The 24,177-nt window shown below is 43.3% G+C and overlaps 1 protein-coding gene across 2 annotated transcripts; it reads left to right on the top strand.

Annotated features, from left to right (window-relative positions):
• Positions 1-4,069: 4,069 nt before the first annotated feature.
• LOC115174861 (probable E3 ubiquitin-protein ligase RNF217) lies at positions 4,070-20,456 on the top strand. 2 transcript variants are annotated; one of them, XM_029733813.1, is made up of 6 exons: positions 4,072-5,367; positions 15,847-16,068; positions 16,708-16,872; positions 17,703-17,904; positions 19,051-19,122; positions 20,007-20,456. In XM_029733813.1, exons 1-6 carry the CDS (start codon positions 4,204-4,206, stop codon positions 20,081-20,083), a joined length of 1,902 nt encoding a protein of 633 aa, XP_029589673.1. In that variant the 5' UTR covers positions 4,072-4,203; the 3' UTR covers positions 20,084-20,456. The 2 variants fall into 2 exon arrangements, with proteins under 2 accessions (XP_029589674.1, XP_029589673.1); XM_029733814.1 differs by lacking the exons at positions 17,703-17,904; positions 20,007-20,456 and having other exon boundaries at positions 4,070-5,367; positions 19,051-19,123.
• Positions 20,457-24,177: the final 3,721 nt, after the last annotated feature.

Genomic DNA, 24,177 nt, shown 5'->3' on the forward strand with positions numbered 1-24,177 from the left:
TGGCTAATGACCTTGAGCCTTCTTGTATGGGCACTTCAAATGTAAATCTATGGCAGCACCCAAGGGGCTTGACCTTTCTAGCTCTCGCTGTAGATTTTGCGGTGACGTAGTGTCCCCATGAGTGACAGAACATTGAGCCAATCATGGTGCAACTACAGAACATTACCAACCCCTACAGTATATATATATATATTATTTAAAAATATATATTTATTATTATTTTAGCTAAACAGGTGGGGCTCAAAACAGGGGGGGGGGCACTGCATTTATGTGTAGAAACCTCAGACCATTTTGACTTTTCTATTCAGATGAGGTAGAAATGTCACGACCTGGGTTAGATTGCACATTTCCTGACAGTAGAAGAAGCAAAAATAATGGCAAGTCAAGATTGTATTTTCCAACATTTGGATTCACAGACAGTACTAGAACCATAGTCCAGAGGAACCAGTCTTTAAAACAACGTATTTCAAAAGGTGCTTATAGTCCAGAGACATGGTTAAGTACCGAAAGAACAATCCAGACATGTAAATGCAACCGTGCTGTTTCTCCCATGTCGAATGGGGAAAAAATGTGTAGAGTTCTACAGTGCAAAAGCGGGGCAAGGGTATGGTTTTTCCCAGGATGAAAAATGAGAAAAACATTAAAGATTCACCACATTTAAGAGGCATCGGGTCCCAAATGCATCATCCTCAGTGTAAGAATCTATTTGACCTCAGGATAAGACCCAGATGCAGACAGTTCGAAGTAACAAAAGTTTATTACAAAAACGGGACAGGAAAATGAAAGGACAAGGGCAGGCAGAGGTCAGTAATCCAGAGCAGAGTCGGAAAGGTACAGAATGACAGGCAGGGTCAGGACAGGCAGGGTCAGGACAGGCAGGGTCAGGACAGGCAGGGTCAGGACAGGCAGGGTCAGGACAGGCAGAGGTCAGGACAGGCAGAGGTCAGGACAGGCAGAGGTCAGTAATCCAGAGCAGAGTCGGAAAGGTACAGAATGGCAGGCAGGGTCATGACAGGCAGGGTCAGGACAGGCAGGGTCAGGACAGGCAGGGTCAGGACAGGCAGGTTCAGGACAGGCAGGGTCAGGACAGGCAGAATGGTAAAAACTAGAAAACAGGGACTAGAGCGAAAACAGGAGTACGGGAAAACCACTGGTAGGCTTGACGTGACAAGACGAACTGGCAACAGACAAACAGTGAACACAGGTATAAATACACAGGGGATAACGGGGCAGATGGGCGACACCTGGAGGGGTGGAGAGAGGCACAAAGACAGGTGAAACAGGTGTGACAGATTCAAGGGTAGACAATAGCAAAAATAGCAAAAGCAACATGTTCGTTTGAGAAATAATTATTCAAAGTTTTCTAAGACTCTGATCTAAAATAATAGGCCTATGAGGTTGCACGCTAATCACAAATAGGCCTAAGCTACAGTACATAAGCTACAATAAAATAACAATAAAGGCCAGGTAATAAAAATAATAATGATTCAAGTTCCAGAGTAAAAGTCCACATGCGAGGGTGTGAAGCTAACCTGATGCTGTCAAATATCATTTTGCCTCTATTTTGCTAAACGCTCCACTCTAGTGTAGATTGTTTAAAAGACCCATGTACTTGCCCTGTACCAAGTATAATGCTCTGGCAGGAGGCTATTGATTACATCCCTCGCATCAAGCACATGCGGAAACCTGTGGATATAAAGATATTCATCTCCTATACATATGTCTGCAGGTTTACCTTTCACTTGCCTAGGTTTTCTATTAAATATTACTTTATGAAAGAAAGCAAGGTGTGAAGCACATTGTTACTTGAGACCCTGAGACCTATACAGCTTTCTATAGTAAACAAAGCTTGCCATCTGGTAGAACAGGACATACTCTGCTTCCACACTGGAAACTGGATCATTACCCAATAAGGCATTTGGAAACAGAATAATTTCTTATATAATACAGGAGATGAGCTGTGCTCAGGGGGGAAGAAATCAATCCTTGACACTTGCTTTTTTTAATCTGATCTTTGCGTGTGTGTCTCTAAATATACACCAATTATGGAGAGGACACTGTCTGTACTTGGAAACCACAGAGGTAATGTTCACAGAGCAATGGCCCCAACATACAGAGCTGACTGGAAGTTCACTGAATGCTCAATCTCCCTCGAAATTAAATGTCAAGGACTCACCAATATTCACAGCCATCTGTTCAAGAGAATATGCAGAGTATTCTGTTTTAAAAGCTCCAGCAGAGTAAAACTGCAGCCTGGCTCCAAGCTGACCAAAGAGGTGCCATCATGTGACAGATCATTGTAAGAGAGTCCTGGGAGACCCGTCGGTGTTAGACAATGATGAACAGGAATAAAAGCATATAGGCTCCTTTGCTAAATAGTGCTGAGAACATCAGGGACATCTTAGAGCTCCGTATCTGATGACATTTACATTTTAGTCATTTAGCAGACACTCTTATCAGAGCGATTTATGGGAGCAATTATGATGAAGTGTCTTGCTCAAGGGCACATTGACATATTTTTCACATAGTTGGCGGGATTCAAACCAGCGATCTTTCGGCATTCCTAGCCATTAGTGTCTGTCTCCTCTTTACCTCTATCAAACATTCTGTCTGGGCCTCCTGACACAGGAACCATATGTAGTTGAGGTATACAGTACCAGTCAAAAGTTTGGACACACCTACTAATTCTAGGGTTTTCCTTTATTTTTTTTTACAATTTTCTACCTTGTAGAATAATAGTGAAGACATCAACACTATGAAATAACACATATCGAATCATGTAGTGACCAAAAAAGTGTTAAACAAATCAAAATATATCTTATATTTGAGATTCTTCAAAGTAGCCACCCTTTACCTTGATGACAGCTTTGCATACTCTTGGCAATCTCTCAACCAGCTTCACCTGGAATGCTTTTCCAACAGTCATATCACTGTACTATATCAGCTGCCACTCTCAATGACAGTTTAAAGGAAAATCCACTCAAAAACTATCTTTTGGTATTTTTTGTTGATACAGTCCCAAAATGTTTTGTATTTCAGCATTCAAGTTGTCAAGATATTGTTATTTTAAGAAGCAAAGTGTTACCGGCCACAGCATCATGATGATGCAAAATGCTGGATGACTGAGGAGTTCAGCGTCTAAGTCAGCATCTCTGCTGTATTTTGAAAGTAAAATAAAAGATGCTTATAAACAGTTTAATACACACATCACCATTTAAATTGTACATATTCATGATACTACATATCAAGAGGTTATCTTTATGAACCCTGTTTGAATATCATTATGGTATTAGTAATTTTCTCACCAGCCAAACATACCCACATGCAGTTGGCTACTTAAATACAATATTAGCTTCATCACAAAGTGTGTGAAAGTTGCTTGTCTTTGCTGAATTCCTCCCTCTCTGAATGGTAAAGCATGCATATATCAACAGAACCCCAAGGGTCCACTTAGCTTGGGAAAAATCAACTAATTCGAGCACAGTGTTGATTCAGCACGTGCCCATTAGCCCTTGGTGGCCTATTATTAAGGTAGTTTAGCCTGAAACCCTTCAGAAGAATACTGCACAGTCAGCGCATATGCTTGTCTTACTTTTTTACGTTTCTTCTTTTGCAGTTACAAATTCCCATGTTGTGTTGTTGTGTTAGACTCTACTACCCTCTACTGTTGACTGTTGTTGTTGCACTGGACCCCAACAACATTTATGATGATATTTCAGTGTTTTGCTGAGAATACTGTAGATTCATATCTAAACAATTATTAGCTGAAGGTTAAACCCCCATGGCAAATAAATACATTGAACAAAAATATAGTCAGTTGTGAAATTAAATGCCATAACTTTCTGATTTAATTTTCATTGTTTTATTGATCATGTCTAGCAGCCAGACTATTTACATTGGAAACTGTAATGGTAGATTTTATTATAATCTCACCAAATATGGATATTATAATTGGTATAGAGTATTTTTTACAAAATGCTTGACGTAAGGTGTTTCTCACTTTGTAGAATAAAAAGGTTGCCCTCATGACTTGTATGAGTTGCGTCCATAGATTTGATGCGCCCTTTGTGGGCAATGGACGTAAAGTACAGGTCATACAGTGCTAGATTGATCCTACCTTGGTTGGTGGTAGCCTGTTGCTGGGCAGGCAAGCGTCTAGGGATCCCCAGAGACCACACTATTAACGTTGCTTAACAGTAATTGATGGATATGCATCTGACTCTTACCTTGCTTTTTTTGATCGACAAATGCGCTGTTATTTCACAGCCAAAGAGCTGGTGCGCGTACAGGTTGCATGAAGTCAAACAGCTACAACGTTACGGATTTATTTTCTCCCACACGCAGCCCCGGAAGCAGAAATACACCCTACTTGGGGTTTGTTTTGTTTTGTTTGTTCGTATCTGGAGTTGGAGAAGAGGTAGAGCGTGCATGGGGAGTTGTACCTTGGGAATGGAAGATGAACACATTTCTCTGAATGTGTATACGTGTAAAATGCCGAGTTTTGTCAGCAGATATGACGAAGAGACAGTCTGCAATCCATCAGAAATGCTTGATAAAGTTGAGACATCAGGCACAGATTTTATTCAAGATGTCAGGGAAACAAAGATCCAAACACCAGACGGTGACGGGATATTGGAGACGCACACACACAGGGTTGAGAGGACGGGTAGTAAAGAAAATGTTGAAGGGTACAGTTTCAGAAAACCGACGGCAGTGGATATTTTGAGGAGGAATTTCGGGACGACGAGATCCCCTACGAATTTCAAAAACAATTCAGCAGATGACCAAAAAGACCCAGAGGATGCCATGGTAGAAATAGTTTTAAATGAACGAATTGATTGTGTGGACCTTGAAAAGTCAAGTGGCAGTGAAACAAACGTAAAAGAGCAAATCGCAGATCACACAGAGGGATTAACGTCATCCGATTTGAATGAAGTTGATGTCACAGATTCATACGATATTTGTGAAAGTAACAGGGCTGACGACGATGTCGTACAGTTAAAGGAACATGTTTACTGTACCGTATACTGTATTGCAAACGATAACTACAGGAAACCAGCTGACAATACCGGAGAACACCAATATAATGGGGCGATAACTCAGTCAACATCAAACGTCCTTACAAAGCCATCCACATATTTGCGGCAGCAGAGCAATTTGGAAATGGGCCACCACACCGTTTCCGATCCATATACTCTACCGAACCTGATTGATCCTAGAACTCTGAGCAACTTTTACAATGGGGATTACAATGAATCAGTTGTTTTGGCATGTCGCATCTGTCTGGACCACACGCACATAAAGCCGTTACTTTGTTGCAAGAAGGCAGTCTGTGAGGAATGCCTGAAAATATACATCATTTCACAGGTAAAGGCCTGGTATCCCAATTGTCTATGTTATCAAGCCTTCTGGGTGGGTGTGTGTGCTCAATAGACACGTTGACACAATACAGGATGGGGCCTCTATATATATATATATATATATATATATATATATATATATATATATATATATATATATATATATATAGGCCCCATCTCTCTCGCTATATATATATATATATGGCACTTGTAGGCTCACCTGTTTTGATACATTTTTGTTTTCACAACACAAATGTACATTTACACCCATTGGATTGCTTTGTGTTAATTTAAGATCCTCTCCAGCTCATTTGGCATGTTAATAGTGCATCTGGGTGCAGATGTTGTGGTCTGTCGACAGCTGGCTTGCTGTGTCCTTCTGAATGAACCCAATGGGAGCCCTGGTCCATGTGCTCAGTTACCACTAAGAGGAACACCTGCAGGGAGAGCACTGGGATCTAGTATTACACTGTGCACCATGTGCTCAACTACCTGAGGAACACCCAGTCAGGTGGTCTGTCTCCTGCTGCAGCCTGGAAGAGAGCCAAGTAATTGGGATGTAGGCTAGTATAGTGATGAAAAAAACAGGTTGAACACTTTCCCATCTTAGTGTTAGGCCTAAATGTCAGTATTTTTGCTGGGCTGCTTGGAGAGAAGGGATGGAAGGGATAGCCCATTGTGTTGTAACAGTACTGCCTCGGCCATTGTTATCCTTGTTTAGGGAAGTCATGTGCTTCCTGCTTTCTGAGCCAACTGACTCATCTCACAAGGAACAATCTGCAACTGTGCTGCGCTGTGGAATTCAACAGGATGACTAGGCCTAACTCTGTGCAACTGAGTGTTAAGTGAAAGGATATGCAAGGCTTTTCCCAGAGAATGTATCAGACAGTGTCTCTGTCTATCCTTTAATTAGGTGTGGAATGACTTAATACACTTTCTATGGATGTCTAACGCAGATAACCAGTGTGTGGTGTCTGTGGTTGGTTTGCACAGATAGGGAGTCTGTGAATTATAAAAACAAATGTAGGGTGACAAATGAAATTGCGACATCAGGGAAAGCACTGACTGCCTGCAGAATGAATTTGTTGGCTGAGTGTGGTGGGTGTGTTGAGCGCTGTCTTTCCTTGCGGCTGATGGACGCAGCGGAGGGAGGGGTGGGGACAGGTTTGTGTGGCTTTAATTGACAGCTTAATCACAGAGCTCTGTCTCTGTAGAACCTAGTGAAATCACGCTTCTCTTCCTCTGGAGGCTGCGTGCTGTGGTGTGTTATCTCTGAAGACAACTTCAGTTGTCCACCTAGACCAGGGGTCTCCAACCTTTTCTAGCATGAGAGCTACTTTTAAAAAATGTAACATGTCGCAAGCATTTTTTTTTTAGCTTTCAAATAGGCCCATTCTTTTCTTCTCCACTGTCCTGCAACTCTTCCCGGGATCCTTAGTGCACTGCTTTCTCTTGTACACGATGTTTTCTGTCAATATACCTGGTCAAATAATGGCAATAAACAACTCTAAGGGGTAGCTCTATAAAATCTTTTTTATATTTTCCCAAATTATGTTTTCTCTTTTTATTTTCCTGGTTTTATTATTATTTTTAAATACTCTCAAAATTACAATTGTTCATAGAGAAAAAACGAAATTGGATGTTCTGAGTCCATGTCTGCTTAAATCACATCAGAAGAAAATGTTTTTTAGATCTGGAAGATTTTTGGACTGTAATTTGGACTTAAATGCGCATCTAACCCTTTAATTGTGCATCTAGCGAGTGAGGAATGGTTTTGTGAAATCTATTTCTGTCGACCCACAAGATGGTTATCACATCTACTGCCTACGCACGGACTGATATACAAACCAGGGCAATATTGCTGGAAATTAATTGTGTTAGGTTTGGCTTTTTAAGCCAATAGTGGCAGTAGTTGGGAGATTGTGGTGTCTGATACTTGTGAGATTTGTTTGACAGTTTGCGGTGGAAAACATAAAAAATGTAATGTACTTTCTGAATTGTTTGGTGAGCTACTCATACATTATATATTCAAAAGTAAGTGGACACAACTTCAAATGAGTGGATTTGGCTATTTAAGCCACACCCGTTGCTGACAGGTGTATAAAATTGAGCAGACAACCATATAATCTCCATACACAAACATTTGCAGTAGAATGGCCTTACTGAAGAGCTCAGTGACTTATAATGTGGCACTGTCATAGGATGCCACCTTTCCAACGAGACAGTTCATCAAATTTCTTCCCTGCTAGAGCTGCCCCGGTCAACTGTAAGTGTTCTTATTGTGAAGTGGAAACGTCTAGGAGCAACAACAGCTCAGCCGTGAAGTGGTAGGCCACACAAGCTCACAGAACTGGACTGCTGAAGCGAGTAGCACATAAAAATCCTCTGTTCTTGGTTGCAACACTCCCTACCGAGTTCCAAACTACCTCTGGAAGCAACGTCAGCACAATAACTGTTCATCGGGAGCTTTGTGAAATGGGTTTCCATGGCCGAGCAGCAGCACACAAGCCTAAGATCACCATGAGCAATGCCAAGCATCGGCGGAAGTGGTGTAAAACTTGCTGCCATTGGAGTCTGGAGCAGTGGAAACACGCTCTCTGGAGTGATGAATCACGCTTCACGATCTGGCAGTCCAATGGACAAATACAGAAATGGTTTGTTGAGATCAGTGTGGAAGAACTTGACTGGCCTGCACAGAGCCCTGACCTTAACCACATCGAACACCTCTGGGATGAATTGGAACGCAGACTGCGAGGCAGCCTAATCACCCAACATCAGTGCCCTACCTCACTAATGCTCTTGTTGGTGAATGGAGCAATGTTCCAACATCTAGTGGAAAGCTTTCCTAGAAGAGTTATAGCAACAAAGGGGGACCAACTCCATATTAATGCCCATGATTTTGGAATGAGATGTTCGATGAGCAGGTGTCCACATACTGTTGGTCATGTAGTGTATGTAGCTGCGAGATACTGGTAGCTGGAGATCGACCTGTTTAACACCCCTGACCTAGAGAGATCTTGTTATTGTCATCAGGTAGCATCAGATTGCAGACTGTTCCTTGGCTTTCAAATCCAATTGAGTCGCTGACTCATCTGTCTCGGGGTCAGGATAGGGACTGTTACAGCTCCAGTTTCCTCCATGTTCACGTGTCTGTCATGCCTAATGCATTTCAGGTATTAAACCCGTTTTAAAGGATTTGCTTTTGGCTCTTTTGGGCTCAAATGCTCTAACACTTCTGGTGTTCTGGTTTCTAAGCTTTTCCAGTGATCTGTATACATTATACAACTCAGAGTTGCAGGCCTTCCATGCTTTATGCTCTAAGGATCTTATGAACACTGAAACACAGTGGGAAAATAGGCCTAGTTACTCACCAAAACTTGTCCAGTTATTGATCTATGTCAGGGGTCTTCAACCTTTTCTTGCCCAGGGGCCCCCTCCCAAGCAAACCGGCAACCAATGGACCCACATATGTTAGCAAAACATTTCCTGTCTTATCACCAGGTGAATGATAGCTAGAAAGGTAACTCCAAACATATTTTCACTAAGAACAGCTGTTTAGCTGGTTAAACAAAGGTTAGTTAGCAAAAATGTATGTCCAAGTCAAAAAAGCTTACCTGCTGCCAGCGGCACTTGCCTCGCTGGTAGCCTATTCGCCGGTGCTTAATCAAAGCCTATGTCAGATACTCTAGTGACTGTAACTGGCTACAGTGTGTGTAATTGGCTCAATATTGGGAGTTGAAAAATAAAGTTGACATCATTAGAAAGAAGATATTCTACTCTTACTCTAGGTACGTATATCATTCAACATTTATTTATTTGGTTGTTTTTAGTCATAGTCATAAAACATTGAAATAATAAAGCATAAATCCATTCTACCCTTCCCTGCAGTACTTCAGCGGACCCCTAAGGTGCCAGGGACCCCTGGTTGAATACCCCTGGTGTAAGTGTTCTCTCAACCAATGTGCGTTTGAAGTATACCTTCTAGCTCTTCAGTCCTGTCCTACAGTATCTATTCTTTTCCCTCTTTTTTTTGTTGAGGACTTCTGATAGCTTGTTTGCCTGTTATGATTCAAACTTATTGTTTTTAAAGTCTTAATGTCATTGGAAGACATGCAGGCTTTTGTAATCATAGTCTCATGAATAGGCTGTGTGGTCTTGTCTTAATTGATGTGATGCTGCCAGATCAGAGGGGTGGAAATATATCACTATCACTCCAGTTCAATCCCCTCACCATGTCTTGAGTGCAAAAAAGACACTGTTTCTTAAAAATTCCTAATTTAAATGGCTAATTATTCATATAATATAGCTACATGGCAGTCCTTATCATTGCTTTCTGAATGTTTGTGTGTTGTGTCATTTTTTTTACACATCCATGTGTCTAGTTAGGAATGACACGTTGTTTTACTTTTAACACAATCACTGTGTTGGCACATTTAACACAACATGTGTGGTCCCTAACTAGACTGATGAGCACTATCACAGTTGAGCCATGTATTGTCTACTTCAATCAAAATCTAATTTATTTATAAAGCCCTTCTTACATCAGCTGATGTCACAAAATGCTGTACAGAAACCCAGCCTAAAACCCCAAACAGTAAGCAATGCAGGTGTAGAAGCACGGTGGCTAGAAAAAACTCCCCAGAAAGGCCAGAACCTAGGAAGAAACCTAGAGAGGAACCAGGCTATGAGAGGAACCAGGCTATGAGGGGACTGGCTATGGCCAGTCCTCTTCCGGCTGTGCCGGGTGGAGATTATAACAGAACATGGTCAAGATGTTCAAATGTTCATAGATGACCAGCAGGGTCAAATAATAATAATCACAGTGGTTGTAGAGGGTGCAACAGGTCAGCACCTCAGGAGTAAATGTCAGTTGGCTTTTCATAGCCGATCATTCAGAGAATCTCTACTGCTCCTGCTGTCTCTAGAGAGTTGATAACAGCAGGTCTGGGACAGGTAGCACGTCCGGTGAACAGGTCAGTATTCCATAGCCGCAGGCAGAACAGTTGAAACTGGAGCAGCAGCACGCCCTGGTGGACTGGGGACAGCAAGGAGTCATCAGGCCAGGTAGTCCTGAGGCATGGTCCTAGGCCTCAGGTCCTCCGAGAGAGAGAGAGAAAGAAAGAGAAAAAGAGAGAGATTTAGAGATAGCATACTTAAATTCACACAGGACACCTAGCCCCCCCCCCCCCGACACATGAACTATTGCAGCATAAATACTGGAGGCTGAGACAGGAGGGGTCGGGAGACACTGTGGCCCCATCCGACGATACCCCCGGACAGGGCCAAACAGGCAGGATATACTTCCAACTCAGGGACATGTTCCCTATTGGTTGATGACAACATATCATTACTTCCTATGTCCTTTGATTAAGGGACACGTTATATCTGTGTCCCTGTCTTTATGCTGTAGAGGAAACGCCTTAGTCTAACTGTGTTCAATAGAGAGGCCTCAGTGCATCTCTTAAGAGGCTGGTAAGTTGTTGTCTGCCAGTCAGTCTTGGCATGATTGCAATGTTCTGACCCTTTGATAGGCCAGGATTCAGGAAGGATGTTATCCTTCCCTCTAGATCTGGTGTGATGCCACATGTCTTTGTCCCTCACACTGACTCATACACGCTTTGTTTGATATGGTCTGACCTGTCAAGAGCTTGATGATGTACCACTGGCTTGTCAGCTCTGTCAGAGAATATGAAGACTATCCTCTCAGTACATCTCACTGTATTGCAGGCCAGGCACATTGTTATTCACTTGGCTTTTGCATGGCTACAGAATAGAATAATCCCTTAGTCTGTGTTAGTCATAGTAGGATGATATGACTATCACACTGACTAACACTGGTAGGACAGGTGCCTGATTTACCCACAAAATTGATCAACTCGAAACTGATATTCTGTTGTATCTGTATCCTGACTGGAAGCCCCAGATACAACAGAATATCAGTGTTGGGTTGATACATTTTTTGGGGGTAAATCAGGCACCTGTCCTACCAGTGTTAGTCAGTGTGATAGTCTGTGTTCGTCATAGTAGGATGATATGACTAAGGGATTACTATTACATAACATTTCATGAGCATAGATCAAGTGTGACATAACATAAGGAGTTGTTGAAGGCACCACCACAGGTATCCATTTTTTTGGTACCTTTATTTAACTAGGCATATCACTTAAAAACCTCTTATGGACAGACGTTCCGCTAGCGGAACGCCTCACCAATATCCAATGGTAGCGCCTGGCGCGAAATACGAAAAACCTTAAAAATGCTATAATTTCAATTTCTCAAACATATGACTATTTTACACCATTTGAAAGATAAGACTCTCCTTTATCTAACCACATTGCTTGGCCCTCACCAAACTCAAATTTACTATAAGAAAAATTGGATTACCTTTGCTGTTCTTCGTCAGAATGCACTCCCAGGACTTCTACTTCAACAACATGTTGTTTTGGTTCGAAATAATCCATAGTTATATCCAAATAGCTCAGTTTTGTTCGTGCGTTCAAGTCACTATCCGAAGGGTGATGCGCCGGTGCGTTTCGTGACAAAAAAGTTCAAAATATTCCATTACCGTACTTCGAAGCATGTCAAACGCTGTTTAAAATACATTTTTATGAGATTTTTCTCGTAAAATACCGATAATATTCCAACCGCGCGACGTTATGTTCGTTCAAACAGTGAAAGAAAAAAATGGAGTCGTCTCGTGCACGCACGCACCAGTGTCATTGTTCCCAGAAGGACCACTCACCAAAACCCCTGCTGTTTTTCGCCCAGAGACTGCAGAGAAGTCATTCCACTTTCTGGCGCCTTCTGAGAGCCAATGAAAGCCTTAGATAATGTCACATTACAGCAGCGATGCTGTATTTTTAATAGAGATGCCCTAGAAGTAGAACAAATTGTCAGACAGGGCACTTCCTGTATAGAATCTTCTCAGGTTTTGGCCTGCCATATGAGTTCTGTTATACTCACAGACACCATTCAAACAGTTTTAGAAACGTTAGAGTGTTTTCTATCCAAATCTACTAAACATATTCTAGTTTCTGGGCAGGAGTAGTAACCAGATTAAATCGGGTACGTTTTTTTCTATCCGGCCGTGAAAATACTGCCCCCTATCCCAAACAGGTTAACTGCTTTGTTCAAACGGCAGAAAGACAGATTTTGTACCTTGTTAGCTCAGGGATTTGATCTTGCAACCTTTCGGTTACTAATCCAACACTCTAACCACTAGGCTACACTACCACCCCATTGTGTTGCTTCTTGCTGCCCATCGTGGTGTTACCAGCCTTATCATGTGTAGCTCCTCTACTAAAGTTGGTTCCACCGGCTCAGGCTGAACGCTATGGGCAGGTGTGTGTGTGTGTGTGTGTGTGTGTGTGTGTGTTGGTTCTTCTAACCTTGTAGGCACCTAAAACCCCCAAATGTCCCCATAAGGATAGTAAAACAAGACAAATATTCCAGTGTGGGGAGATTTCCCACATCCCCATGAGGCCAAAGGTTATTTTAAGTTTAGGGGTTAGGATTAAAATTTTGGTAAGGGGTTACGGGTTAGGGAAAATATGATTTTAAATATAAATACAGTTTAGATCCCCATGAGGATAGAATAACATAACGTGTGTGTGTGTGTTGGTTCTATCATTTACATTTTTTACATTTACGTCATTTAGCAGACACTCTAATCCAGAGTGACTTACAAATCCTTGTGGGGACCTAAAAGCCCCAAATGTCCTTAAAGGTTATTTTAAGCTTAGGGGTTTGGGTTATGGTATGGGTTTGGGTTAGAGTTAGGGGAAATGGGATAATATAACGTAACGTGTGTGTGCATTTGTGCGCCCGCGCACGGTAGAGAGCTCTACCTCAGGACCACGTTGTAGTCTGAGGACAGAAGCGTTCTGCCTGATGAAGTTAATCTGCACCTCTGGTCATCAGTGAAATCAGAACTAAAATTAGACCTAATAAAGGGATGAGAACACACTCCTGGAGATCGCTCATTCATTTCTCTGTGAGGCTGTGGTGGACTACAGTTTCTCCTCTGTTTAGTTCTGGCTCTGAAGCAGCAGGACAGTTATACTAGGTGTACACATACACACACCACTTGACCACAGATCGTATGCCCTGGTGTAATCCAGGGGCATTGCTCTTGGAGGGCAGAAGGGAAGGGAGATGTTAGTGTATATATTTTTCACATCTTGCTCAGCTCCAGTGTCCCTGCTGTGTTGGCTGTCAGGGCCACTGTCCTGTGGCCTGGTTGATGGGTGTAGAGGTGGGCTCAGGGTTGCCCTATGGGACTCCTTCACACCCTCATCACTGGGCACTATGTTCACAGGTGGCAATTCTCTTACTGACCGTCTCATCAGTGTCACAGCCTAGCTAGTCCTAAGCTTGTGACCTTGTCTGTGCAGCTTTAGAAGATAGACTTCCCAGTGCAAGTCACAGCATAAACTGCCCACACATTCACTTCCTTTTATTTACACACACACAGTAGATATATCATTCTGGTGCCCACACACAGTTAGTTTCAGTACAATGGACTAGACATATTATTAGAAGAACATGTCTTATCCCATGTTTAGTTAATATGGGTTCTTTTGTCTAGTGAATTGGTCTTGTGTGGCTCAGTTGGTAGGGCATGGCGCTTGCCACGCCAGGGTTGTGGGTTTGATTCCCACGGGGTCACAGTACAGGGCCACACTGTAAACCATTTTGTGCTGTTTTTACTGTGACTTACAGGCAGCTAGTTGCCTGTAAATTACTGTAAAAAAGGTACATTATGTTACCGTATTGTATGGTATCCAATAGTTTTGTTTTTATGGTAACTTACAGGCAACTGGCTGCCCGTAAATTACTGTAAAACAACAGTACATTGCATTACTGTAATCTTATTATGGCAATTGTAACAAATGAATTCATTAATGGATAAATTAATACAAATTAATTGAAGAGCGATGGGGTTTGTATTGCACAGTATTTTACCGTAATTGCGTGGCAGTGGAGCAATCAGGTTGGCTGCTAGTTATTGTGTTTACATATGAATACCACTTTGGGAGCCTTTGTTAAGGCCTCTAGAAGTGAAAGTTATTTAAAATACCTAAAGTTGTATTTACTATCCCTTGTACTTCTAGAGGCCTTAACAAAGGTGTCCAAACTGGAAGTGAGTAAAGTGCAAAACAGACCAAAGGACATGGCAAATACTCAACCATTAAAGATTTGAGACTTGCTGCCACTCCAGTCTGTTCCCTATACACATTTAATTGTTAGGGCACAACTACCACATATCAGTTAAATTAGTGCAGCGTTCTATCTAAAGGGTGGCACAAATGTAGCCGCTTAACACAGCTCACCTCAAAATATGTTAATGAGCCAGAAACAACAGTACCATGCAACCATTTACGGTATGATTTAACATTTATGCCTAAAATCATTCAGACTGCATTGTCATTTACATACATTTTCTGTAAGTAATTAATATGGTACTTTACTGTTAGTTTTATTATATAATACTGTCAAAACAACTATAATGTTGTACAGTGCAGGAACAGGGTCCATAGGGCCAGAGGCCAGGCTGTCATAGTGAAAAGAGTCTGATGGGCATTACCCCAGAGCTGTGCTGCATCACTCTCTAGTCTACTGTATGGACATGTACTACAGGCCCAGCCAGGAGGGGATTACTCAGCTCAGATCAGCAGCACTGTGCTAATCCGGGGCCTACCCGTCTGTCTGCACCATGCCCTGGGAGGAGCACCCTGGAGGGGACCCACTGTGCCTGGAGCAAGGGTGTCCTGGAGCTCTACATGGGAGGGGGAGAAGTGGTGGTGGGGTGTACTCATGAGGCTAATGCTAAGACTCCCACTGAGGCGTACTGGGCCCTTTTTCCTCTGTAGTTTTTCCACTGTTGTAGTAGTGTTATGACTATGGGGTGGCAGGTAGCTTAGCGGTTAACAGTGTTGGGCCAGGAACTGAAGTGTCGCAGGTTTGAATCCCCGAGCCGACTAGGTGAAAAATCTGTTGATGTGCCCTTGAGCAAGGCACTTAACCCTAATAGCTCCTGTAAGTTGCTCTAGATAAGGGCGTCTGCAAAATGACTAAAATGACTAGTAAAGTCACTAGTGGTTCATGGAAGCCTTCCAAGGCACATTCTCTCGCACACCACAGTATCTCTTATAGGGGGATTAGGGTAACACCAGATCGTACCGCTCACCTTCTGGTAAATAACTCTTCCTTGTACAGTACCACCCAGGAAATGTATGTTCCGTACTGTATGTACTGTACACTGTAGTATTTGCTTGTGTATTCTGATTACCCTTCACCTACATAACACACATGCAATCCAGTAGCTAAATGTATCGACAATATTTTATTACCGGATCTAGGGCCAATGGCATTGTGTTTGTATGCAACTTACGACCACTGTCTTATTATTTGTTTATCCTAATTTGTCATAAAGCATTCACATCTCTCTCAATTGATCCCTGTGTTATGTCTATGTGTCCCCCAGGTCAGGGTGGGCAGAGCGGACATAGTGTGCCCCATCACGGAGTGCAGTGGTTACCTGGAGGAGAGCCTGGTGGTGTCCCACCTGGGCAGTGAGGAAGTGGCCAAATACAAATACTTCCTGGAGCTGAGCCAGATTGACTCTAGCACCAAACCCTGTCCCCAGTGCAGCCAGTTCACCTCGCTGAAAGGACACAACCCCAGCAGGGCAGAGCACAAATACAAGGTGAGAGAGAGGGCCTGTACTGTTCTGAGATCAGATATTATACAGCATGACTGAGCACAAGTACAAGGTGAGTACAGGGCCTCTGCTGTTTGTAATTCTTGGGAAAATATTTAGGTTTCTTGAATCATGGACAAAGTGCTTTTTCATGTATCATTAATGAGGGAGGTTTTAGTCCATGCAGGCACTTCAGTTCTTCTCCCCAAATCTATGCCTCTTATACGCCATGCCTCTATCTAGCCAATCACATGTCTATGCCTCTTATATGCCATGCCTCTATCTAGCCAATCACATGTCTATGCCTCTTATATGCCATGCCTCTATCTAGCCAATCACATGTCTATGCCTCTTATATGCCACATGTCTATGCCTCTTATATGCCATGCCTCTATCTAGCCAATCACATGTCTATGCCTCTTATATGCCATGCCTCTATCTAGCCAATCACATGTCTATGCCTCTTATACGCCATGCCTCTATCTAGCCAATCACATGTCTATGCCTCTTATACACCATGCCTCTATCAAGCCAATCACATGTCTATGCCTCTTATACGCCATGCATCTATCTAGCCAATCACATGTCTATGCCTCTTACACGCCATGCCTCTATCTAGCCAATCGCATGTCTATGCCTCTGCAGATCCAGTGCACAAAGTGCCAGTTTGTGTGGTGCTTCAAATGCCACGCCCCCTGGCACGAGGGTCTGAAGTGCCGGGACTACAGGAAAGGGGACAAGCTGCTGCATCACTGGGCCAGCATCATCGAGCACGGCCAGAGGAATGCCCAGAAGTGCCCCCACTGCAAGGTGGGTGACAAAGCCAGGAGAGTGGAGAAAAATAGCAAACCTTGCTAGTTAACATAGCTACTGGAAGAAGATTGTGGTTGACAGTTCTGCAGCCAAACGATGATATAGGAGGCCTTCTCACATGGTCCTAAAGGGTGTTCTCTTGACTAGGCAGGTGGAGACAGGGCCGTCTGTTCTCTCCAGCGTTGTATGTCAACAACATAAGATGATTAAAGATGTGTTTTTCAGTAGTTCTACAGCCATGACAGTGTCCTCTGTGTGTTTTTTCACTAAGAGGAGAGAGAGAGAAAGAGAGTGACAGAGGTCTTTTTTCCCCCTTGTCCACTTGTAACAATGGCTGGAAATGAAGCATTCCATGAAGTCATAAGACTGAGTCCTGGGCAGAAAGTCAATACCAAATTAGATTTAGTATGCCACGTCAGCTCTTTGTTTCATACACAGTGAGAGGCCTTTTAGAAAGCAACAGCAACAAGCACAGTACTGCTAATTCATTTTGGTATTGGAAGGAACATTCACTGAGGTGTTGGCGGCTAGCTGGCTGTCTGTCCATGGCAGCACTCTCCTGTCAATGTAATGTCAGTCAGCATGAGTCAGGGAGAGGGGTTGAGTGATGCTCAGATATCAGGACAAAATGTTCCATTCTTTTCCCTCGATTTGGAACCAAACCAAAATACTTTCTATTCTGGAAATACCTGCGCTGAGCTGACTGATAATCTAGTAATTGATACATAAAGTTATTAATTTGTTCAGAAATTAGGGTCCCACTTTAAACGAACAACGACTTATAAAAGCTTTATAGAGCATCCATGAGGTCATGTCGCTCTCTCCAGATCCACATTCAGAGGACGGAGGGCTGCGATCACATGAACTGCACCCAGTGCAGCACCAACTTCTGCTACCGCTGTGGGGAGAAGTACCGCCACTTGCGATTCTTCGGGGATCACACATCCAACCTCAGCGTGTTCGGCTGCAAGTACCGCTACCTTCCTGAGAAGCCCCACCTCCGCCGGCTGGTCCGGGGGTCCGTGTGTGGTGAGTCTGCCCAGCCTCAGCCCGTGACCCAGAGGCCCTTAAACCCTTTATAGAGGGGACATTTTGGGATTCCCATTACATTTCATGGTTAATATTATTAGCCAGCAAGCAATCAGTACCCTCTGACAATATGACAACTATATTTAGACTAGGGCCCTTAAGGCCTGATTTAAAAAGATGCTCTGATTAGCAGCTGTAGTTTTACAGTCCTTCTGCCTCCCTTTTAATTCAGTCGTTACACTGCCCATGACTTTCTTCCTTGGTCTCTGTGGTCAGACTCAGAGAGATACATATGCAGGGGCGACGAGTAAACTTAAATTACCACGTGGGTGGCCTTTCATCTTCTTAATCAGTTCACACAATAATGAAGATGATCAAAACAGCATATACTAGCTTGATGCTGCAGACATGACTCTTTCACAACCCATTTTCACAATACGTCTAGTGCCTATGCTAAAAAATGTATTGTGCATTGTAATTTCTCACAGCTCTGAAGTCAGAACAGTAACGGTAAACTGTAGCTGCCAACACAGTGGATGATTTGTATGCCCCTTATCAGCAGAACTTCCTGATCTGAGATGATGCATGTCTTTGTGACCCTGCCTGCGGTGTGTGAATAGTGAACAGCTCTCCTGAGAGATTCAGTAGTTCTCTGATAGGTGCTCTGACTGCAGCTCTGTATCTGTTGTTCCCTCAGGGCCTTGTGTAGTGACATGCAGGGCCTCAGCTGTTGCTCCCTGAGTGGGGTTAGCTAAAGTTAGTCAGAAACCTGCATGGTGCCAATGGAATCATCTGACATACACTGACGGTGGGATAATGTGCCCCCCAAAGGGTCTACAACACCCCCTCTACCTCCCATTAAAACACTCCCCTGCCTGCTCCCATTGTCATGTTTTAACAGCCTTGCCAATGAAAACAAACATGGGAATTATCTAAACCGTAGTCCCATAACTCGCTACTGGCTGTTTTGATTTAGGTTAGGTGTACTGTGATGGCGTAGGACCTCTTTGATAACCTGTTAAAAATGTAAATGTGCCAAGGTGCTATTCCAAACTGCCCTGTCCTCCCCATGCATTTTCATGCATGTACTTGTCCTGACCCCTTATGCATATCTGTGTTGTCTCTTCTGTCTCCCTCCCATTCCAGTGAGTAAAGTGGTGGTGGCCCCTGTTGTCATAGTCCTGGTGGTGGTTGTCGGAGCAGTATCCATGGTCATAGGTAAGCATTGTTACATCCTTTATAACATGAAACAACTACTATTACCTACTGTTTTAATCCTGCTCTTTTAATCCCGAGATAACAACATGAAACATTACATAACCGCTGGTGCTTTAGAGAATCTGAAATGTTGTCACGTCCTGACCTTAGAGAGCCTTTTCATTTCTCTATTTGGTTAGGTCAGGGTGTGATTTGGGTGGGCATTCTAGTTTTTCTATTTCTTTGTTGGCCGGGTATGGTTCCCAATCAGAGTCAGCTGTCTATCGTTGTCTCTGATTGGGGATCATACTTAGGCAGCCTTTTTTCCCACCTTAGTTTGTGGGATCTTGTTTTTGGTACTGTATGCCCTACTGAACGTTACATTTTCGTTTCTATTTGTTTTGTTTTTGGTGTTCATTTAATAAATGTATAATGTAAGCCTACCACGCTGCACCTTGGTCCGATCCTTCCATCGACGAGCGTAACAAATGTGTTACTTTCCCTTGGTTCAGGTATGTAGTGTGAGTCCGCTTGTTCAGTGGCTGTGGTCTGCTGGAGAGGGCCACCTGTGTTTTGGTGTGAATTGATAGAAGCAGCTAAGTGTCTGCTTGTCCACTTCACATAGCACTGCTACACTGGGCGATGGGAGGATGACACACTGATATAAAGCTGTTGACAGACACTTGTTAATCCCGCTCACAAATGATCTTACTGTTGTGTGTCCGTATTTCAAAGGTAATGTGTTCTTAGTGCAAACAACAGAACAGTATTGAGATTATTAAAGTATTTCCTTGATCGACCACCAATACTGTGAACACTTCCTTGCGAGAGGTGTCACTTCAGTCATTTCCCTGAGCTTAGTTCCCATTCCATATTAACCTGCCTGTTCTCTGCTCTCTCCTCAGGACTCGTGGCCTTTCCTATCTTCTACATCTGTAAGAAGAGACGGCAGCGCACCCAGGGTACTGGCCATTGGCACTGAGCTGAGGACCATGGCAGTGTGGTCAGGACCCTGCTCCAGATACGAAGCCCAGGGAGGGGACACAGGGATTTGGGGGGTGGGCTTCTCTCTGTACTGCATGTCTACCACAACACTGTCTGTGGCTCCCCCTCCAGCCTGTGGATCTAAAGGCTCACAGAGCAGTCTACTCTTGTTCCGCCCCACTTACCTCCACAGTGTCTGGGCTCCTATAGCATGGCTAGTGAAACAGAAACATATTGGATAGAATTAGAAAGAGTTACTGAAGACGTGTGGGTGAGTCTATCACCATTCTTTTGCGGACCCTGAGCACCTGCATATTTATTACATTTTCAGGGATTTTATTGTGGTGCGTACATACTGGTAACTACCAAAATGAAGGAAAAACTTGAGTAAATGAGGGATACAAAGTACAGTGCATTCAGAAAGTATCCAGACGCCTTCCCTTTTCCCACATTTTGTTACGTTACAGCCTTATTCTAAAATGGATTACATGTATTTTCCCCCATCAATCTACACACAATACCCCATAATGACAAAGCGAAATTTTTGCAAATGTATATTAAATAACAACGTATACGTTATTTACATAAGTATTCAGACCCTTTGCTCAGAGACTCAGAGCATCCTGTTTCTGTCACGGTTGTCGAAAGGAGAAGAGGACCAAAGTGCAGCGTGTGTGTCGTTCCACATTTTATTTATACTCTGAAACTATGCAATATATAAATAAACTGAAAGACAAAAACAACAAACTGTGACGCAGAGGTGAAACATACACAACTCCAAATGAATCACCCACAAAACCCAGGTGGAAAAACCCCTACTTAAGAATGATCTCCAATTAGAGACAACAAGGACCAGCTGCCTCTAATTGGAGATCATCCCAAACAAAACCCCAATATAGAAATACAAAACTAGAACCTAAACATAGAAAACATGGGGGGAAAAAACCTGTCACGCCCTGACCTACTCTGCCATAGAAAATAACATCTTACTATGGTCAGGACGTGACAGTTTCCATTGATCACCCGATGGTCAATCTGACAGAGCTCCAGAGTTCCTCTGTAGAGATGGGAGAACCTTCTAGAAGGACAACCATCTCTGCAGCACTCCACCAATCAGGCCTTTATGGAAAAGTGGCCAGACGGAAGCCACTCTTCAGTAAAAGGCACATGACAGCCCGCTTGGAGTTTGCCAAAAGGCACCTAAAGGACTTTCGGACCATGACAAATAACATTCTCTGGTCTGATAATTCCAAGATGGAACTATTTGGCCTGAATGCCCAGCGTCACGTCTGGAGGAGACCTTGCACCATCCCTACGATGAAGCATGGTGGTGACAGCATCATGCTGTGGGGATGTGTTTCAGAGTCAGGGACTGGGAGATTAGTCAAGATTGAGAGAAATATGAACAGAGCAAAGTACAGAGAGATCCTTGATGAAAATCTGCCCCAGAGCGCTCAGGACCTCAGACTGAGGCAAAGGTTCACCTTCCAACAGGACAACAACCCTAAGCACACAGCCAAGACAATTGCAGGAGTGGCTTCGGGACAAGTCTCTGAATGTCCTTGAGTGGCCCAGCCTGAAAATAGATGTGCAGCGATGCTCCCGATCCAACCTGACAGAGCTTGAGAGGATCTGCAGAGAAGAATGGGAGAAACTCCCCAAATACAGATGTGCCAAGCTTGTAGCGTCATACCCAAGAACACTCAATCGCTGCCAAAGATGCTTCAACAAAGTACTGAGTAAAGGGTCTGAATACTTATGTAAATGTAATATTTCATAGCAAAAATGTTCTAAAGACCTGTTTTTGCTGTCATTATGGGGTATTGTGTGTAGATTGTGCAGACATATCAGTGTGGATGACGGCTCACCACCTCAAGCTGAACCTCGGCAAGACGGAGTTGCTCTTCCTCCCAGGGAAGGACTGCCCGTTCCATGATCTCACCATCACGGTTGACAACTCCCTTGTGTCCTCCTCCCAGAGTGCTAAGAACCTTGGCGTGACCCTGGACAACACCCTGTCGTTCTCCACTAACATCAAGGCGGTGACCCGATCCTGTAGGTTCATGCTCTACAACATTCGCAGAGTACGACCCTGCCTCACACAGGAAGCGGCGCAGGTCCTAGTCCAGGCACTTGTCATCTCCCGTCTGGATTACTGCAACTCGCTGTTGGCTGGGCTCCCTGCCTGTGCCATTAAACCCCTACAACTCATCCAGAACGCCGCAGCCCGTCTGGTGTTCAACCTTCCCAAGTTCTCTCACGTCACCCCGCTCCTCCGCTCTCTCCACTGGCTTCCAGTTGAAGCTCGCATCCGCTACAAGTCCATGGTGCTTGCCTACGGAGCTGTGAGGGGAACGGCACCTCCGTACCTTCAGGCTCTGATCAGGCCCTACACCCAAACAAGGGCACTGCGTTCATCCACCTCTGGCCTGCTCGCCTCCCTACCTCTGAGGAAGCACAGTTCCCGCTCAGCCCAGTCAAAACTGTTCGCTGCTCTGGCACCCCAATGATGGAACAAGCTCCCTCACGACGCCAGGACAGCGGAGTCAATCACCACCTTCCGGAGACACCTGAAACCCCACCTCTTTAAGGAATACCTGGGATAGGATAAAGTAATCCTTCTAACCCCCCCCCCCCCCAAAAAAAAGATTTAGATGCACTATTGTAAAGTGGTTGTTCCACTGGATATCATAAGGTGAATGCACCAATTTGTAAGTCGCTCTGGATAAGAGCGTCTGCTAAATGACTTAAATGTAAATGTAAATGTAGATTGATGAGGTGGAAAATACTATTTAATTTATAACGTAACATAACTAAATGTGGAAAAAGTCAGGGGCCTGAATACCTTCCGAATGCACTGTATATAGAAACGAGGTGCTTCCACACAGGTTAGTTCTGAACGATTAGAGCTTTTTGAAGTTGGTTGGGTTCTGTTCGGTTTTTGAACAATAATCACTGTTTTCTATTTAGATTTGTGTGGGTGCGGTATGTGGGTTGAATGCAGTAACACAACCTTTATTCAACCATCCTTTATTCACATGACTATAATACAATATTTCAGTTGTTGTGTATAAAAATTCTGGTCATTATAGTTAATTACCATGTTTTCTGCACTTAAATATGATGAATTTTGACCTGTGGAAAACTACACCTGTCTATAACGTCCCACAGTTCATGCTTGATTTGCGCATTGAGCTTGCAGAAAGAAGAAAAAAACGAACTGAAATTCAAATAATTGAATCGATTTTCGGTCAATTAGTTTTCTAAAAAAACGAAAATGAACAGAAATTTCAGCTAAGCGCCCAGAACTAACACAGGTGTGGTTCCTGAGTTAATTAAGCAATTAAAATCCCTTCATGCTTAGGGTAAAAAAAATGCCCAGTGCACAATATTTTGGCTACCATGGCTAGAAGAAGAGATCTTTGTGACCTTGAAAGAGGCTCTCAAAGGAGCATAGGGGGCTTAAAGGGTGTGTGTGTCAGTCAGTCACCAGATCTCAACCTTATTGAACACTTATGGGACATTTTGAAGCGATGCCTGAGACAGAGTTTTCCACCCAATTATGGAATTTATTGTGGAAAAATGGTGTCGGCCAACGCCCTATTCAGACCATATGTTGGTGTTTCCTTTATTTTGGCAGTTACAAACAACAAGCAATTGATTTGTACATTTTTTATGACAAATCCCTAACTGCCCTGTAAGTGGTGCTTGTGTTTTAGTGAGATTCAAGGTTCCATTCCATACACATACACACGTTCAGCCACTTCCATCCCTGCCAAACCCAGAGTGCTGTGCCCATACACACACTGGTATTTGCATCGTCAACAGAATACATTTGTTTTTTCCATGTTGGAATAAAAAAACTATGGGGACAGCACTGCTAAAATAACTGCTGTTTGATGCCCAGTAATGATGCCGCAATATATTTGTTTGTTTTGAAAATGTACATTTGACACATTTTCTGCCTCCTTCAATGGTCAATATCAAATGTCTGCTGTGAGAATATATCTAAAACCCATTAAATTAAAACATGGATATCTATGGAGGACGGACAGAGAGACGTACAGTAAGATGCATGATAGAGAAGTCATG

The sequence above is a fragment of the Salmo trutta genome, chromosome 35 (assembly GCF_901001165.1).
Source record: "Salmo trutta chromosome 35, fSalTru1.1, whole genome shotgun sequence".
NCBI classification, from domain to species: Eukaryota; Metazoa; Chordata; class Actinopteri; order Salmoniformes; family Salmonidae; genus Salmo; species Salmo trutta.

Bases quoted from the DNA above. Each gene is read 5' to 3' on its own strand.
- LOC115174861 (XM_029733813.1), top strand. From the start codon at position 4,204: ATGGATATGCATCTGACTCTTACCTTGCTTTTTTTGATCGACAAATGC. The intron at 16,873-17,702 runs GTGGGTGACAAA...CGCTCTCTCCAG, and splicing joins AGAAGTGCCCCCACTGCAAG to ATCCACATTCAGAGGACGGA. The intron at 19,123-20,006 runs GTAAGCATTGTT...CTCTCTCCTCAG, and splicing joins AGCAGTATCCATGGTCATAG to GACTCGTGGCCTTTCCTATC.